Here is an 18,623-nt window from a genome sequence, read left to right on the forward strand (position 1 = left end):
TTACTATAGTTATGCATGAGGATGAATACAGTTCATGGACACCAGGTAAAATATGCATAAAGATGACATTTGGATCATATATATACACTGCAGCATTTATAGTGGATCAAAACCTTTGTCCAAAGTTGTCATAAAACCAAAACAATACCCATTCTTGACAACTTGGATGAACTCTTTTGATCCACTTCAAATGTTAACTAATGTGTGTGTGTGTGTGTATTAAATAGCAGTAAATTTCATAAAGTGCTCTACCAGCATCCACTCTATAATAACAGATTCAAATGTAATATTCAATAATAATAATAATAATAATAATAATAATAATACGCATATTCATTAATTGACGTGCTAATAACCTATAATTTAACCAAAATTATTATTATTATTATTATTATGATGCATAATTTGTTTTGGTAATTTTTTTTTTCTGTCCACTGTCCATTGCATTGTTGGTGTTTCTTAATTAATCAGGAGACAGCATCATTAAACACGAGACCCTCTTAGACTTGATGATGATGACCTGTAACAAAAATGGACATGATGCATACTTGTGGAACTCAACAGTTCGAAAATAATGTATTCAGTATAAAAATCCACATAATCCTGTTCATGATCTAAATCGTCTTCTATTTCTAAAACACTATTAATTAATAGACTCCATTTTGTCCAATCTTGACCTTAAAATGTTGAATATGAATGTCAAATCACTGAATTGTAATGTTTCAGCACGATTTTCTGTTGTCCTCTGTTAATATAAAATATGATGTAAAAACAGGATAATGAGAAATGGTAATGAAAACCTCAGTGTAGACAAGAAAATCAATCAAATCAAGCTTAAAAACGGATCATTTGCAAAAATAAAACCAAAAAACTGAATCTTGCCTTCCTGAAAAAAAAAAGCTTTTTATTTTATATAGATCCGTGTTTGAACATATTGTTGGAAAATACGTAAATGCATATGTAGTTTGCCCACTAATCAATATGTTCATAAATTGATTCTTAGGTAAATTTTGGAAATCAGCTAAAAATGAAGTTAAATCAGTACTAATACATTTGAAATATTTTATTTTACAAGAAATCTAAAACATTAAATTATCGGAATGTTGCTTTTTAATAAATTCCATTAAAAATCTGTCAATCTGCATCGATTCCTGTCAGTGATTTGAGATCTTTCAATGGGAGTTTCAATTCCACTTGTGCTCCATGGCGCCCCACTGTGGTAGTTAATGTAATAATGAATGTGTGTTGCACTGGATATTATTAAATAAAGACCTACTGCATCCTCCTGTTTTATTCTTCATAAACAACCTTTTATCTTCTTCCCCAATGCATTCAAATGTATATCAGTAATAATAAAACACATTTTACATAACAAATCTCTCTCACAGATTGGCATTAAGCATTATCTCCATTTAATGATTCACTATAAAATTGCCACCTGCTTGTATCATCTTTGGTAAAGATACAAATCATTCATAAGTCTCAGTCACTGCATGCTTAATATGTATGTTGAACAGTGTCAGGTTTGTGGTCTCTCTCAGTGAATATAGTCTCTGAATGCCAGCATTAGGTAATTTTTAAGAAAGGTTGGTAGACCCAGTTTAGGCACCACCTTATGCAAGCGACCTTCCAGGAACACTCGGAGTCTGTGGCGGGCCAAGTGCTGTAGAGATCGAGGAGTTTGCATCAGTGCAAACAGGGATTTGTAGAATTCTTGGTTTTTCTGTGTGGAAACAATATACTTCATTACATTATATCTCCATTATATTTAAGAAAAAAGTCAACAGCTTGACATCATCTGACCTTAAACACCTCAGGAGGTACAGCTTCTACCCAGGCTTCAGTGATTTTGAGGCGGTCATATGTGTTCAAGAGCACTTCTATTGTTCTTGGAGATGTGCAGCAATATTTCAACACCTGTGCCAGATATATTAGAGAATAAAGATGTCATATTACAAGAAAAAACAAATAAAGAGGAAAATTAATCAAACAAATAAGATGGTCTTTTTTATTGTTTATAGTGGTTATATAAATATAAATATATAATTGTAAATATATTTTATAAAAACTTTTTTGAATATATAAAATCTATTTTTAAAAGTAATTCATGTGATGCAATGTGTAATTTTCAACATAATTCAAAAGAGCAGCATTTATTTGAAAAAGCAATCTTTTGTAACGTTATAAATGTTTCTATTGTCACTTAGTCTTAATTGATTTAATGCATCCTTTTTGCTAAATAAAAAATGTCATTTAAGTGAAATCAAATAAGAACAAAATCTTGTTATTAATAACTAAAATGATAAAGAAATGCTATTCTGTGTCTTTCGCAATAACAACCAGTGGAAGGGAAGCCGGTCATAGATGAGCAGCCTTTTGTCAGTTTCCACCTGCTGCAACAGCCCCACCTGTGTTGTGGAGGTCAAAGGTGGAACATTGTATTTTTGGGGGAACATTGCATGGAATAATGAACTACTTGGGCTGATGAACAGATTGGGCCCCCCTCTGGGGGATTGTGGGGAATTTCTGCAATTACTGCTAATTAATCTCCTATTAACATTTGCCTCGTTAAGACAAGTGCGACTAGTTGGATGCTTGATATCAAGTGTTTTTAACTGCGCTTTTGAAAGACAGAACTAAATCCATCTGAAAGTGATTATTTCTGTGTTTGTGACCAATAAAATATCATATGCTGCTTGTGGTGAACTTTAATGATGGTTCTGAGTTAATTTATTTCTATAAATATTAGTGGGTTCGTTCCTTGCAAGTGGCAGAAAGGTCAGATTCCAAATTCTTAAAAGGTTTATTTCTCGCAAAAATCACAACCCCAATTCCAAGAAAGTTGAGACGTTTTGTAAAATGCAATAAAAATCAAGAATCTTAGATTTATTTCATTGACAAAAGTACAAATAAAATATTTTCCAATGTTTTCACTGACCATTGTATTCTGTAAATATAAACAAATTTTGATTGATGGCTGCAACACACTTCAAACATTTTTGGACAGAGACATGTTTAACAGATGTTTGCTTTTACATCTGTCGCTGGTGAAAGTCTGCATGTCCCCTTTGGTCTTGGTGACTGAGAAATCAACGTCCATTTTGTTTCAGAAACAAGTTTATCTTGACTCATCTGACCACAGCACACTGTCTTTTTGACTATCTGAGATGAGCTCTGGCCCAGAGAACACAGCAGCTTCACTGCAAAGAATTGATGTATAGTTTTCTCCTAGAGTAAGATATATGCAAGTTGCATTTATCAATGCAATGGCAGATTATGTTAAGTGACAGTAGTTTTCTGAAGTACTCCTGACCCCATATGGTTACATTTCACACCGCAGAATGACGACATGTCTCAAAGGTCACACACATTCAACTGAGGTTTCCTGCCTTGCTCTATACAGACTGACATTTCTCAGGTTCCCTCAATCTTTTCACAATATTATGTGTGGTTGTTGGTGAAAGACCTAAAATCTTAGCAGGTTTGCATTGAGACAGATTTTTGTGATTTTGAGATGCTCCTCTTACACCCAAAATGATACCCTTAACCTATTACCTATTCACCTGCTTACTGTAAGCGGTTTCAAAACAGTTCAATTTGGATAATCTAAAACCATTTTGTATCTTCCCCAAATTCTTTAGTGTGTTGCAGCCATCAACATAAAGCTTTGGAAATCTTTTCTTTGTACTTTTGTCAATTAAAAAAAATTAAAGAGAATTTACAAATCACAGATTATAGATTTTATTGCATTTTCCAACTTTACTGGAATTGGAGTTGTAGTAGTCAGTAATGTGTACACCTAGTCAGAAAATCTGAATTTTAACAGAATTTAATAATAATTTGGAATCAGTCCTGATTAGATAATTAAACAAATAGTCAAAATAAGAGTAAAACAGGTAAAATGTGGATAAATATATGAAAAATATAAAATTTAGTATATCCACCAGGTCAGGTCCACTTGAGTGACTATAAAGATTTTATTCCCCATAAAATTGGTTCAAAATTATTATGAAACGAATTAGCATTCCTCGACTACACAGTAAAACAAATGGTGCTAAATAACACTGAAAACGGTTCCTTGGCTCTTAATCAAATTGGAACCACTTTAAGTGCTATACAGCAGCTTTGTCAAATGGTGCTATATAGAACCATAAGAGGAACCCCATTCTCCTCCTTCGATTTTAGACTTAGTACTCCACTCTCCATTTGTTTTCTATGAATGGGAATTTACTACAGTGGCAAAAGCTGTTTTGAATTCACTGTTATGCTTTTCTGAAAAAAGCCTTGTTAAAAGTTTGATAACCTAAGAGAGTAAGAAAGCGTTAGAGAACCTTTAAAGAACTATACAGGGCTTAACAGGGTTTTTGTATGGCAGTGGTTCTATATAGCACCTTAACTACCCCAAAGAACAGCTTAAGCACCAAATTCTTTTTGTGTGTAGGGATATAGAAATATAGAAATATATCCTGACCTTGGGGAGAGCTCCAGGCCACACCCTGATGGATCCATAATTGAGAAGTGCCTGTACGATCCTCTCGGGCTCATGGTCCGTCTTGTAGGCTACTACCTTTAAGATGTTATGCATTGGTGCATCGCCTCCATAGTCCATTTCGTTGACCAAGGCTTTATACTGAAGCAGTAGATCCACTACGTCAGGGTTGGCATTTTTACATGCCATGTGTAGTGGAGTCTGCTTGTCCGCGTCACTGATATGAATGTCTGCCCCAGCAGCCACCAGCATGTGACAAACATGACTGTAGCGCTCCAGAGAAGTGCAGTCCTGTGGCTGGGAGCAGGCGGTGTTCAGCGGTGTGTTTCCATCGTCATTTTGTAGGTTCAGCGCAGCTCCGTGTTGTAAGTAGAGCTCCACGTGATCAGGAAGGCCATGGCGGGCCGCCACATGAAGGGGTGTGTTGTTATCATCCAAGCTTTGACCATTGATCAAAGCACCGAATGCCAGTAGATGTTTGGCACACCTGGACAAAACAGGAAAAATTCAAAAATGGCTATAATACATTCTGTATAAGTTATATTCATTTTGTAGGATATTATTTAGCATCAAACTCTACATTACAAGTACACTACCAGTCAAAAGTTTGGAATAATAATTATTTTTTTAAATGTATTTAAAAGAAGTCTCTCACGCTGATCAAGGCTGCATTTCCTTGATCCATAATGCAGTAAAAACAGTAATGGTGTGAAATACTATTACAATTAAAAATAGCTGTTTTCTATATGAAAAAAAAAAAAGAAATATATATATATATATATATATATATATATATATATATATATATATATATATATATATATATATATATATATATATATATATATATATATATATATATGTTATTTATTCCTGTGATGCAAAGTTGAAAATTCGGCATTATTACTCCAGTCTTCAGTGTCACATGATCCTTCAGAAATCATTCTAATATGCTGATTTAGTGCTCAAGAAACATTTCTTATTTATTCTTATCAAAGTTAAAATCAGTTCTGTAGCTTAATATTTTTGCAGAAATCCATGATACAGTATAATTCAAAAGTTTAAGGTACGATGGGCTAAGATAAAAAAAAATTAAATAAAAATAAACTAAACTAGACTAGACTGACTAAATATTCAGCTTTGCATCACAGAAATAAATTACATAAAAAAAAAAAAATATATATATATATATATATATATATATATATATATATATATATATATATATATATATATATATATATATATTCAAATAAATGCCGCCTTGGTGAGCAGAAGAGCCTTTATTAAAATAAAATAAATAATAAATAAGAATTATTCCAAACTTTTGACCAGTACTTTCATTTCAAATCTGAGCCAATCTGTCAGTCATTTGAAATCACAGAATTCCCCACAGGTGTTCCTGTAATTACTGTACTGAACAAGCACTTACTCAAGTGACTGGAGCTCAGTGCATACGTGCAGGGGCATCTGGCCGTCTTCATTGGTTGCGTTGGGATTGGCTCTGTACTGCAGCAACAGCTTGACACACTCGGGCTGGCACTCCACACAGGCCTCATGCAGGGCAGTGGTGCCCCCAGGTGTCAGGTCCACTCGAGCGCCCCTCAGGAGGAGATGCCGCAAACATTCGGTGAAACCCCGGCCAGCGGTGATGTGCAGTGGTGTGGTCAGCTCTTGTTCATATGTCAGCGACCACAGTCCTGAAAAAAGAAGACTTATTATTATCAATATTACAGTTGCAAAACACGTGAAAACCCTGATTAAAATAAATATGATTTTATAAATGGAAAGTTTAAAAGAACAACATTTATTTGAAATAGAAATCTTCTATAGCATTCTAAATCCCTTTACTGTCAATTTTGATCAATTTAATTTGTCCTTTTAATTATTTATTTACCTATTATTTTCAAGCCAGATCCAAACCATATGTGGTTGTTTTTCATCATTCAATTTCATGTGACTGTAATGTCATAGTCAAAGTGCAATAGCAGTCTCCTATGAAATACTTATTTTTGTGATCAGTATCAGGAAGTTTCATAGGAACACACATAAACACAAACTTATAAAAAGACCTCAAAGACACAGTCGGAGTGGGTGCAATCTGTGCGTAACCGAATCACAAAGGGGAACCAATGACTATGACAGCAGGTGAGTCTGATGTGGAAACACTGGAAATGAAGATGAGCTACTGTAGTGTGACAAAGTTTGAGTGCTTGTGTACACATGCAGGAATCTGTACATTGCTGTGATACTCATCCACAACTAAATGGCCATGACAAAAAAGAGAACAGAAATTAATTACATTTAAAATTCTTCTTGTTTCACACCTTTTTATTCTATTTTCTGTGCTAGTAATTAATTTTATGTAGTCAGGTTTGAGATTTCACCCTAGTTTCTTATTTTCATACTTATAAGATTGTCTTATCATCCTATCTACCTCAAAAGCATAAAAATACATTTACTTATCATTCCAGGCAATGTAATTTTCCTCATAAGCTGAAACTGAACACTAGGCATAAAAGTTTCTGCCAAAAAAATGGTTTCTTGGTAATAATTCTTTGGTAATAAATCTCTATAAAGCCACTCAGGCAGTTTCAGTTAATGCAACAAAAATTATTAATATAGTCACAACACAACTACATTCCACAAAATAACTAAACTTCACATTTATGTATTTTAATGGATTAAACACAATGAAATTAGATTGTGATAAAATACTCATTTAGCTCATTTGAATTCAGTAAACCGAACAAGCAAAATATTTTGTATAGCAAGCTATCTCAACAAACACCAGAACGTCATTTGTGTCCCTGCAGCATACTTAGCCCTCTGTAGTTGAACCTGAAGTTCTTCCACTCCTCTATGTCGCTGGTGTAATATATGGCATCTAAGAGAAAAGCATATTCTGGCTCATCAATGATGCTAACAACGGTGAGGTCATCTCCGACCAGAAGTGCATTCCAGAACTGGAGGATACGTCCTGATGCCTGAGCCGTCGCAATTACATCGCTGTGATATTTCTTTTGTTTGCGAAATGTATTCTTCGGCCCCATGTGTGAAGTAAAACACGGAGCAGATGAGAATCCAGCTTTGACTCTGATTGCCTAGGTTAGTCTTAAGACTGGGCACAGTGTTGCAGATGATTGCCCTCAATATATTTGCTTAGTCTGTTGCCTGTTTTTGAAAGAGGCTATTTAAAGGCCGCCTGCCATGACCTTTAAGAAAGCTCCTGAAACCCGAGGCTGCAGATCCGAGAGGTAAACAGTCCAAGTAATCATGCCAATTTAAAGACATCTCTTGGGATAGGAGACAATTGCACAGTTAACTCAATCAAACTTGTCCTTACCTCTCACTTTTCCATTTGCACTCCAGCGCATGGCTCCTCCCTGAGGCTGGATGAACAAGTCTGAAGGAAAGCCTTTGGAGAAGATCTCTTTCACGGCTTTTACATTTCCAGTGTACAGGGCATTTTGGACAACAGGGTCCTGGCACACCATCGGATGGTTTCCCGCGGTCTGCCTCGAAGACGTCCCCCTGTCCCAGGCTTCTTTCCTCAGCAGGTATCCACTGAGAACTGGGGCAGCCAGTCTCATCTGGTGCCTTTCCTGCTCTAAAGAGCACAAAGAGCTTGGTTTATACATGAGACTCCTTCTAGACACGAAGCTGATTGTGCCTTCCTTCACACTAGTTTATTAGAAGACTTTAGGTCTAGTCACTTAAAGGCCTGGGATCTTTTAAATGGCCTTCTGCTTCTTCTCTTTGGGGGTGTTTTGATATCTGAGTAGGAACTTTGCCACGTGCAAACAGAACTATTTTTACAGTGTCACATGGGTGGCTTGCTGTGACTTGATGTTTATATCAGAACAGATGTTTACCAGCAGGTCAGCTCTGTGGAAACCTTTGTTAGTATCTACCCCTTAAACTTTAAATGCATTTGAAATGTTTTTCAAAACTTTTAAATAAGGCTTGGCTGCTTTTTATTTAATGTTTCTATATTTGTACAGTATATTTAAAGCTGCAGTCGGTAACTTTTGATGCTCTAGCGGTTAATAAACAGAACTGCTTGCGTCTTGCGGAAGAACATCGTAGCCGGAACTACTTCTCTCTGTTTATGTCTATGAAGAATCACAAAGGTACTGGGTTACTCCGCCGCGGTACCCCCGAAGCAATCTAAAATAGTCCGAATATAAACACTTATTATAGGTGCACCCTAGTGATTCAGGACAAGCTAAAAACACGGTTTGGAAAATGGATTCATGGTGTACTCGCTTATTATATACATTTTTCTACATTTTGAACACAAACAAAGTTACGGACCGCAGCTCTGATTGGTTGTTTCTTAACGGGAGCGATGCATTTCTGCAAATGGCAATAGGACACTGGGAGGAGCCAGAGGAGCTTGATTTTTTCACAGATTATCTGTCTCATATTCTACTGTCAGGACATAATGACTGGTTTAACAAATATGTAAAAAATATATTTTTACAAAAGTTACCTACTGCAGCTTTAACTGATTTTAATTAGGCAACTCTGCATCCTGTTCGCTATCTCAGTTCAATTCAAATTCAAATTTAAAATGCTTTCTCATCTCTTCTATATATCTTTTTATGTTTCCTCAATATAAAAATGCATCATAATGCAATAATTATGAATATAATAAATTTCTTAAATGACAATCAGCCATCTCTTTTTTTCCCAAGAAATTTCCAGATTTCGGTTTCTTGTAAAAACACTGACTCGCGATGTCTTATCCATATGTTAATGACCCTGCCAATAGGAATATAAATGACACTTATTCCATTTTGCCATGCAGTAATAGCTGTCACATTGACTGAAGGCGTCAAAAAGTTGCGACTTTGCGAACACACATTACAGGCGAGGCAGAGAATGGGAAGATTGTTTTGCTGCTGGAGTACATCCTTTTAAATGATACACATAATGAGTTTATAATATGCATCTGGGCTACCTCCTCACTACTTTGATGTCTTCCAAATGGCCCGGGTATCATCAGCAAAACATGTAGGCACTTTCCCGCCCCATTGCCTCCCAAATGTATTTTAAATATCATTCCTTGTAACGCAATTATTTAAAACGTTGAACTAAACACTTACTAATGGGGGAAAAAGACAGTGGCTTCCATGAATTCATTTCTCAAATGGTGGACATTCAATTTTTGTGGAGGCAGGGACTTTCTCAAGCAAGAAAAAGAAAGAAGTGCATTGAATCAGCACTCCTTCGACTCGTTCGTCTGACTCCCTGCGGACAACACACACACACACACACACACGCAACACGCATATACATATGCACGTACACAGACACACACTCGTTTGTCTTGCTCCCCGTGGATGGATGTCTGTCATTTTGTCCTGCCGTGATCTTAACAGTGAGGCCATCTGTAAGGTTAGGATGGTCTGGTCAGACAGTCACTCGCTGCTGAGGACCGGACTTCCAGAACAGGCTAATGACCGTAACCTTCATCAGTGCAATTAGACAATTAGTTCCTGCTGATTATCCTCCACTTAATACTGCCATCACTGCTGTGCCTCATGTTAAAATCATAAGAATACATTGCTGAAACATCTACTTGGCGTGCAACACTAGACGGTACTAATGAATTTACTAATTAAAGGAACAAAGAGCAGACCAAGAATTAGAAATGCAAGCTAATTGGTTGAAACTAATTGATAACAATTAATATTTTTTTGAGGAATAACCAACATGATTATGAGCTGTTTACATGGTGGGATGAGATGAAATCTGCCCTGGTGAAGCAAAGACCACCATGAAGCATTCAAGAGCATTAGTTTGTGTTTGTGCATACTGAACATCTATTAGACTTCTATCATTCCTCCAGTCTTCAGTGTCACGTGATCCTTCAGAAATCATTCTAATATGCTGATTTACTGCTCATAAATATTTCTTATAATTAATAACACAATGCTTTTTTTGTGCAAACTGATGTTATTTTTTTACATCGTTTGAATGACAAGGTCCAAAAGAAGGAGAGCACTCATTTGAAATAGAAACCTTTTTTAAAATTCTAAATGTCTTTTAATTGATTAGTTTAATGCATCCATGCCTAACAAAATTATTAATTTGTTTAATTAATTATTAAAGCTGCAGACGGTAACTTTTGACGCTCTAGCAGTTAATAAACAGAACTGCTTGCGTCTTGCGGAAGAACATCGTAGCCGGAACTACTTCTCTCTGTTTATGTCTATGAAGAATCACAAAGGTACTGGGTTACTCCGCCGCGGTACCCCGAAGCAATCTAAAATAGTCCGAATATAAACACTTATTGTAGGTGCACCCTAGTGATTCAGGACAAGCCACGGTTTGGAAAATGGATTCATGGTGTACTCGCTTATTATATACATTTTTCTACATTTTGAACACAAACAAAGTTACGGACCGCAGCTCTGATTGGTTATTTTTTACCCGGGAGCTGATGTATTTCTGCAAATGGCAATAGGACCACTGGGAGGAGCCAGAGGAGCTTGATTTTTTTTCACAGATTATCTGTCTCATATTCTACTGTCAGGACAGGTTTAACAAATATGTAAAAAATATATTTTTACAAAAGCTTTAATTAAACTTCTGAACAGTAGTTTACTAGGACGCCTAATGAGAAACGCAACTTTCAGCATCTGCTAATAGATGTCTAAAATAACTTACAAAGTCATTATTCTGAATTGTTCCATCATAGGTCCTAAAAGAAGGTGCTGTAGGCTGATATACAAGTTGCAACAATTTGAAACTGATCTAACAATACAACAGCAACTTTAATGTGCTACCAGACAGTGTCTTCCATTGCTCTCCTCAAGATTGGGCTCTGTTCAGTTCCGAAACATTAACTTTGGGGGATTAATTGAATTTCCGAGGCTAAGACTCATCAATATGCCTCAGTAGAGAATATTATATCAAATTAATTTATGCAGCGAGTTTGCCAAAATTGTGAGTCAACGTTGGCGCCGCCATCAAAAGTTAGCTGACATTATTAGACGTAATTCTTCACGAGACTGGCGTTTATGATATAGTCACATTGTCCCGTTGCTCAAAAAAAGCTTGCAATTCTGTTTTATAGCTGGCTGGTCCTAACATTTTGAGTAGATTATTGAAATTTAGTAATGAGGTGAAATTTGTAAAGATGTTAGGCAGAAGCGCTTGTATTTTCTTTTCTGCAAAATTGCTTTCTGTCATTCTTTCGAGCGCCCGGATCCCGCAATGCACGGTGTATGTTGCTCTGTTGATTGTGTACGATTGGGCACCCTCTTCATTATGGCAATTGAGAGGTTCATATTTCAACCTAATAGCTCTCGATAACTTTAACAATTGATCACAACCTCATTTTATTGCGAGCCGAGTTAATACACGCTTCCCTGCCAAGTAGAACATTTTCTAATGATGTACTTGTGCACCAAAACAATGCGGGGCCCAGCGCCTGCATTAGTTACTAATGTCCCCATCAGTAATGTGTTTATACCACCCAAAAGAGAGGGGGGGGGGGGGATTGTGTGTGCAGAAATGAGCGCATGGGGATCTATGAGGAAACCAGAAGATCAAGGGGAACATGGTGATGATGACGATAACGCTTAAGACATTGTCATTAATGACACCATCACCCTCGCTGTAATATGTCCATAGACATGCCATCATTAGCATATATAAGATCATCTGTAAAGCTTATCGTAGGAGTCAGGGAGAGAGCGCAGGGAATAGGAAACAACATGTCTGGGCCCAGTATTCCTCAGACTTCCCTGATTAATGAAGGGCAAAGCGTGATTTGTTTCCACCAAAGCTTCCCTCTGTGAAATACTTCATTGGTCAGCTACTAGACTGTAAAATGGACAAGTTATTATTTCAGCATTTTAAATATGAAAATAAAATTGTATTTAAAGCTTCTTATTCTGGTTTAATCAAATGCATGTCTCTCTCACAAGGCATGTGTGAATCAGAGCTTTGCATCTTTCACCATAAATATTGTTTCATGTACATAAATACATAAATAAGCTTCAAAGAGGAATGTATTAAAAGTGTTTTTCTTTTGGCAATTTATGTAAAGTTATTACAATTTAATCTCTCTCTCTCTCTCTCTCTCTCACACACACACACACACACACACATATATATATATATATATATATATTACCTTTGCTTCTAAGAATCATAAAATTATTTATTTTTCAGTAATCGAGTAATTTCAGTAACAGTAATTGTGATTTGCTAATTGTTTTGTGTTGTAGTTAAGTCTTTGTATTAATTTACCCATACAAAAAAATTAACCCAGTGTGGAAAACATACTCACATAGCATATGAGAGTGTTGCTCTATTCCTTCCCAATCTGTGACTAAGATCACCAGATTCTGTGAAAATTGTTGCAATATTCCTGCTCCAGTCTTAATAGTGTTAAAATGACTCCATCTAGTGGCAAAAATACAACGCTACATTGTGAAAGATTTCTGCACATGACTTGGTGTAAATATCCAGGGTCACAGACCTAGAGGGTAAACCGAGGTATTCATACATTGATTTGCAAGATATTACACATTACAAACTGCATGTGATCACAACATATATAAGCTATAAAGCCCTTTATTATATTAGAGAAGTTTAGTAGAACAAGAATGCAGCATTAATGAAAAACCTTTAGATTTCATTTGCCACAAAATTACATTAAAACCAAATTATACCCTCATATGCTATAAACATATGGTATAATGTCCACAATATTTCATATATGTCCACGTATATATATATATATATATATATATATATATATATATATATATATATATATATATATACAGAACTTCGTCCTGACAAAATTGTAAAATTTAGTTCCATAGTCTTCATTGTAGGTATGGTATATGGTCGTTCAATATAATTTTTTCCCTCTTTTTCCTCCTCCTTGAGCAAAACAAAATAACATTTCAAATAAAACTGTAAACCATAATTCACTGCAAAAAGCCACTTACAACCTAGACATAAATTTACATTAAAAATTTACATTTTATTGGATGGAAATGTTATTGCATGTTTTAATAATATATATATTTTAATACAATTAGTTTTCGCATGGGGACTGTCAAAATTGTCATGCATTGGTTCCTGAACTGAAACAAACGGTTCTTGGTTCAGTGACTTACAAAGGAATGACTCGAGAGTTGCCCTATCACATACTGTCAAAAAACACACAACTTGAGCTTACATTTCCAATGTGATGAATGAGAACATTAACTTTTATATGCCAACTAATTTTATGCTATAATGGCAAAGTTAGACATTGTCAGAATGCAGTTGAATGTCCAGTGTTGTTCTGTTGCATTGCAGGGTGCTTTGTGCAGATAGTTCTTGAACAATGTAATTCATGTATTTGTATGATTTGAGTTCAGCTTCAGAGACTCAGTTTCAGAGACTCACCCTGTTTGTTATTGCGGTTTATTGATATTTTTGTAGATTCAACCATACTTGCACCCAATCTAACAGCAAATGCACTTTTGAAATCCACAAAACACCTGGCCAGAGAATGCACAGGGTTCATGTGGTGAGAGGATGTAAATTGCTCGTCCCGCCTACAGTTAATTAGCTTCCGGCATAATATGCCAATTATGTTAAAGAGCTGCACCTGCAGATACCCATTACAGAACAGCAAGTTATGAGAGCCTCTCATATCTGTGCAACATTTAATTTTGGCCTCAATGCTTTTCAGGAGAGCATACTTAATAAATAATTGAGTTTTGTCTTAGTGTGTATTATACGTGAGTGTTATCAATCAAGTGCTGCTGTTAAAATATTATAGCTTCATTTAGATTAGATTTAGAGTGTGTAACCTACTGAACAGTGGTTGACCAATATTAGTTTTTAAGAGCACGGTGCAAGTGATGATATAATTCTGATGTTACATAGACAGTCCAATTTAACAACTGAGATGTCTAAATATATTGTGAAAATAATTGTGTATTTAATTTTCATTTACTCAGTTTACTAATGTATTTGAAATGAAGATATTGTCCATTAATTGACTAGGCATTCTGGTAGGTTTTGGAGGATTTGACACAAGGAAGCACTGCTGCTTCTCTTAGAGGAACACTCCGACTTTTGGGACTTTAGCTTATTCACAGTATCCCCCAGAGTTAGATAAGTCCATACATACCTTTTTCATTTCTGTGTGTTCTGTAAGTGTTATTTGACGCACCCACCGCTAGCCTAGCTTAGCACAAAGACTGGATGTAAATGGATAATGGTAGCATAGTAATCCCAATAAGTGACAAAATAATGCAAACATTTTCCTATTTACATGATGTGATCTGTATAGTCACAGCGTGTACAAATAACAAGGATGTATGAGACAGAAACCATTTTTAATCGTATAAATACTGGGAACTATATTCTCACTAGGCGTAGGAGCACAGCTAAGCTAATGTTACTTGGGCGGAGTGATTAGCGCAGCACCCGAACGCGCCGTGGTGAGGGGCAGAGAGTTCGCACCTTACTGTCTATGGTTCGCAAAGAGTTGGAGTAATAATAGAGTCAGCAATTACTAGATAGTAAATGTAGAGTGTACAATCATGGGTGTTCGCTTTATTGTAAAGAGCTGCAACAATAAACAGGTGACACTATGATGTTTCATAGAATTCCAACCCTAAAACGCTGACCTGGTGAATTGATGGCTACTTGTTCTGGATTCCAAACACACCTGTAAACACCATCACGAAGTATTTCGTTTGCTCTGAACATTTTACTGTAGATGACTGTTTTGAAAAAATGCAAGTTGCCACACGGACCATGAAACGTGTGCTAAAGGATACAGCCATCCCATCGATAATAAAGACAGGACAAATTGGATCACCTGTTGCTGAGGTAAGTGTTACGTTATTTTTTGAGATGACTAACAATAGCCATACTGTAACAGTGCCATGCTAATGTAATATAACCTTAGTAGTGACACTATTGTCAATAAGGGCTCCGTGTATCCCCTTTATTGTTATTATTGTGTTGTCATGAACACACTGTATTGCTCAATAACAAATGAGCAGCGCTAAATGTAAGTCTCAGGACTAATACCAGTCCCTCCAGAAAAACGTGGATTTTTTTTGTGATTGTTGTGGGCCAAAAAAATTGATTTTGCGGCAGGTTTTCTTAAAAAATGAAGAGAGAGCGCAGCGATATTTTTGCAATCTTATGCGATGAAATTGGGGAACTTGCAAAAACTGCGGTTTGATGAAAAAGAGAAAAAAAGGTTCCCCCCCCCCCACACCAACACCCTGTTCTCACTAGGCTACTACCTTACTGTAATGAGTCATTTCTTATGACTTCCTATAATAAGCAAGCATACTAAATCACATAATATTTAAGTTCTCATTCTGTTTTATTTCAGACCTTAATTAACACATGGCTCAAACTTGCAAAACATTGAGTCAAACAAGTTCTATAGGAAGTCGTGGCCTAATGGTTAGAGAGTCGGACTCCCAATCGAAAGGTTGTGAGTTTGAGTCCTGGGCCGGCAGGTATTGTGGGTGGGGAGAGTGCATGTACATTTCTCTCTCCACCTTCAATACCATGACTTAGGTGCCCTTGAGCAAGGCATTGAACCCACAACTGCTCCCCGGGCGCCGCAGCATAAATGGCTGCCCACTGCTCCGCGTGTGTGTTCACTGCTCTGTGTGTGTGCACTTCGGATGGGTTAAATGCAGAGCACAAATTCTGAGTATGGGTCACCATACTTGGCTGAATGTCACGTCACTCTTGCTTTACAAAAGGAATATTCAACTACTTCTGTAAAAATGAATACAAATAAAATATACACACAAATATACAAATGTGGTTTTACAGGAATTCCAAAGTGCAATCTCTTACTGCTACGTAAATTATTTTACATACTACTAATATACTTACAACTGTAAGGTTTTGGTACTATTCTGTAACAAAAAAGTACAATCTTACAACTGTAGAGGTGCATCAACTTCTGAATGAAACTACAACAGTCCACTGTGAAAATGAAAGCTAACTGCGTAGCCTTTAACACTGGCCTATCATTCGCCATCCTCATCCCTCTCTCAAAATAACTGCCCCCATGTAAATGTAAATAGGAAAATGTTTGCATTATTTTGTCACTTATTGGGATTACTATGCTACCATTATCCATTCACATCCAGTCTTTGTACAAATACTTAGCACAAAGACATTTTCCTATTTACATGTTGTGATCTGTATAGTCACAGCGTGTACAAATAACAAGGCTATATGAGACAGAGACCATTTTTAATCGTATAAATACTGAGAACTATATTCTCACTAGGCATAGTCCCAAAAGTCGGAGTGTTCCTTTAAGCCTGCTGTATAATACGGTTTTGCTGTCTGAGACAAATTATAGGACTTAAAGGGATCATATGATGCAATTTCAAGTTTTCCTTTCTCTTTGGAGTGTTACAAGCTGTTTGTGAATAGATAAGATCCCTAAAGTTGCAAAGACCAAAGTCTCAAACCCAAAGAGATAATATTGATTTTGTTGCTGCCAATCTGTCCTTCCAGCTGTCAGTGGGTGGTAATGCAAAAACGTGGAAGATCTGTAGTTTTTACAAAAGCCCGTGAGCTGTCAAAAGTTTGGTGGAGTGCATAATGACTTGTTTTGCACCATGTAGCGGAGTGGATGACAAATAAACAGGGATATCTGGGAAGAGGTTACAGTAGTCATTTAAATATTTTCCCGACATAGAAGCAATGCATAGCTGGTTGAAATTCTGTAAACATATTCTTTAAGTACGTTGTTGTTTAGTGTCCCCTAATGTTCATTATCATAGATCCTCTTCTGTAGATGAGAGCCCCTCTGGTTTCATTGCCTGTGATCTGTGTGCACTGACTCTTGGTCCTGTTGACTGTGATTATGATCCAAGCTTTCCCAAAAAGATTAGTTCTCAGTAAAGACTATGTAGAGAGGTAAAAATTTAACAGCTTGTTTTGTATACCTTCATCCCTGAGTGATAAGTATGAGTGTTGTGTATCTCATTAGGAATTGACTCATATGTTTGCACTGCTGTTCGCTGTGAAAGGTCATCTTGTGCAGTCAGCAAACTGCAGTGTGAATTGCATGTGAATAAAGTAAAAACTGTATTTAGAATATGTGACATTTTAAAAATGCATATATATTTCTATATGTTTACAGTGCTTTGTTAGGTGTGCATGTCTCGTTTAGAAATTGCTTCTGCGTGCATTTATTTGCACAGTTCACTTTAATTATAACAGCTTTATAAAAAAAGCTGCCTTTTTTTCTGCCTTTCAGTTTGTGACCAGTGTTTTGGGTGCTGCGGGGTATTCCAGCTTATGCTCAATTTCACGTTTTTGTTACTGGACAAGACCTTTTGATATTTTCAATTTCACAGTTCCTCCGATCTGACAAGTTCATTGTACGACAGGACTGATGGGTAGCCTCAGGACTAAAGCTTCTCTCCACTCTCAAGAAAGGAGGTATATCCTTTCTTTCATGCCTTCACCAAGCCCACAGTAAAGTGTGTGATTACTTGATGCAAGACCACCTCATAGTGTTGAAACATTCTTTTGGTCAGTCTGTATGTAAAGACATTCTTTTGTCATTTTACAAATGATTTGCTCTTTCAAGAATGCATTTACCAGGAGCAGTGTTATCTTAATATTAATTATATGATAAATAGTATTTATTAATATTTGTATAAAGTTTTTATTGTCATATTAATAAGTTCATATGAAGCTATTTCAAGTTTCCTTTCTCTTCGGAGTGTTACAAGCTGTTTGTGAACAGAGATTGCAAAGACTAAAGTCTCAAACCCAAAGAGATATTATTAATAAAAGTTTAGACTTGTCCACGCCCTCCTAAAATGCCTCATTTAAACACGGCCCACATGTCTGCGTCACGATGTGGAAAGATTTGCATAATGCTGCCCAACTGTTCACTCAAAGAAAGAAGGTGTAAGGCATGTTGTGGAGACACTGTTTCATTGTGTAATGAAAACACTTGGTTTGCCTTTCCAAAATAGGACACCTCAGTGGATAAGTTGTATTTACAACACTGTTCCAGAACAGTCCAACCCAAATATTCAGATGTTTGCAGCACATTTTATCCTGGGAGAGCAGACTACAATGCCGGTGCTTCTGACTC

General features: G+C 36.3%; 1 protein-coding gene across 4 annotated transcripts; it reads right to left on the bottom strand.

Annotated features, from left to right (window-relative positions):
• Window positions 1-1,048: 1,048 nt before the first annotated feature.
• On the bottom strand, window positions 1,049-9,754 carry LOC127945915 (ankyrin repeat and SOCS box protein 10). 4 transcript variants are annotated; one of them, XM_052542044.1, is made up of 6 exons: window positions 9,601-9,754; window positions 7,836-8,099; window positions 5,922-6,189; window positions 4,472-4,976; window positions 1,804-1,917; window positions 1,049-1,723 (listed from the first exon to the last, which is right to left on the bottom strand). In XM_052542044.1, the coding sequence occupies exons 1-6, from the start codon at window positions 9,635-9,637 to the stop codon at window positions 1,538-1,540; spliced, it is 1,374 nt and encodes a 457-aa protein (XP_052398004.1). In that variant the 5' UTR covers window positions 9,638-9,754; the 3' UTR covers window positions 1,049-1,537. The 4 variants fall into 4 exon arrangements, with proteins under 4 accessions (XP_052398004.1, XP_052398005.1, XP_052398006.1 ...); XM_052542045.1 differs by lacking the exon at window positions 9,601-9,754 and having other exon boundaries at window positions 7,836-8,130; XM_052542046.1 differs by lacking the exons at window positions 7,836-8,099; window positions 9,601-9,754 and adding an exon at window positions 7,311-7,661 and having other exon boundaries at window positions 1,277-1,723.
• Window positions 9,755-18,623: the final 8,869 nt, after the last annotated feature.

This window comes from Carassius gibelio, chromosome A24, assembly GCF_023724105.1.
Source record: "Carassius gibelio isolate Cgi1373 ecotype wild population from Czech Republic chromosome A24, carGib1.2-hapl.c, whole genome shotgun sequence".
Classification (NCBI taxonomy): Eukaryota; Metazoa; Chordata; class Actinopteri; order Cypriniformes; family Cyprinidae; genus Carassius; species Carassius gibelio.

What these genes read in the sequence shown, in the direction of transcription:
- LOC127945915 (XM_052542044.1), bottom strand. Translation starts at nt 9,637, where the DNA reads ATGAATTCATGGAAGCCACTGTCTTTTTCCCCCATTA. An exon ending in ACTGTCTTTTTCCCCCATTA is followed by an intron (nt 8,100 to 9,600) that starts GTAAGTGTTTAG and finishes TGTGCTCTTTAG; the next exon opens with AGCAGGAAAGGCACCAGATG. An exon ending in GGCCTGGAGCTCTCCCCAAG is followed by an intron (nt 1,918 to 4,471) that starts GTCAGGATATAT and finishes TATCTGGCACAG; the next exon opens with GTGTTGAAATATTGCTGCAC.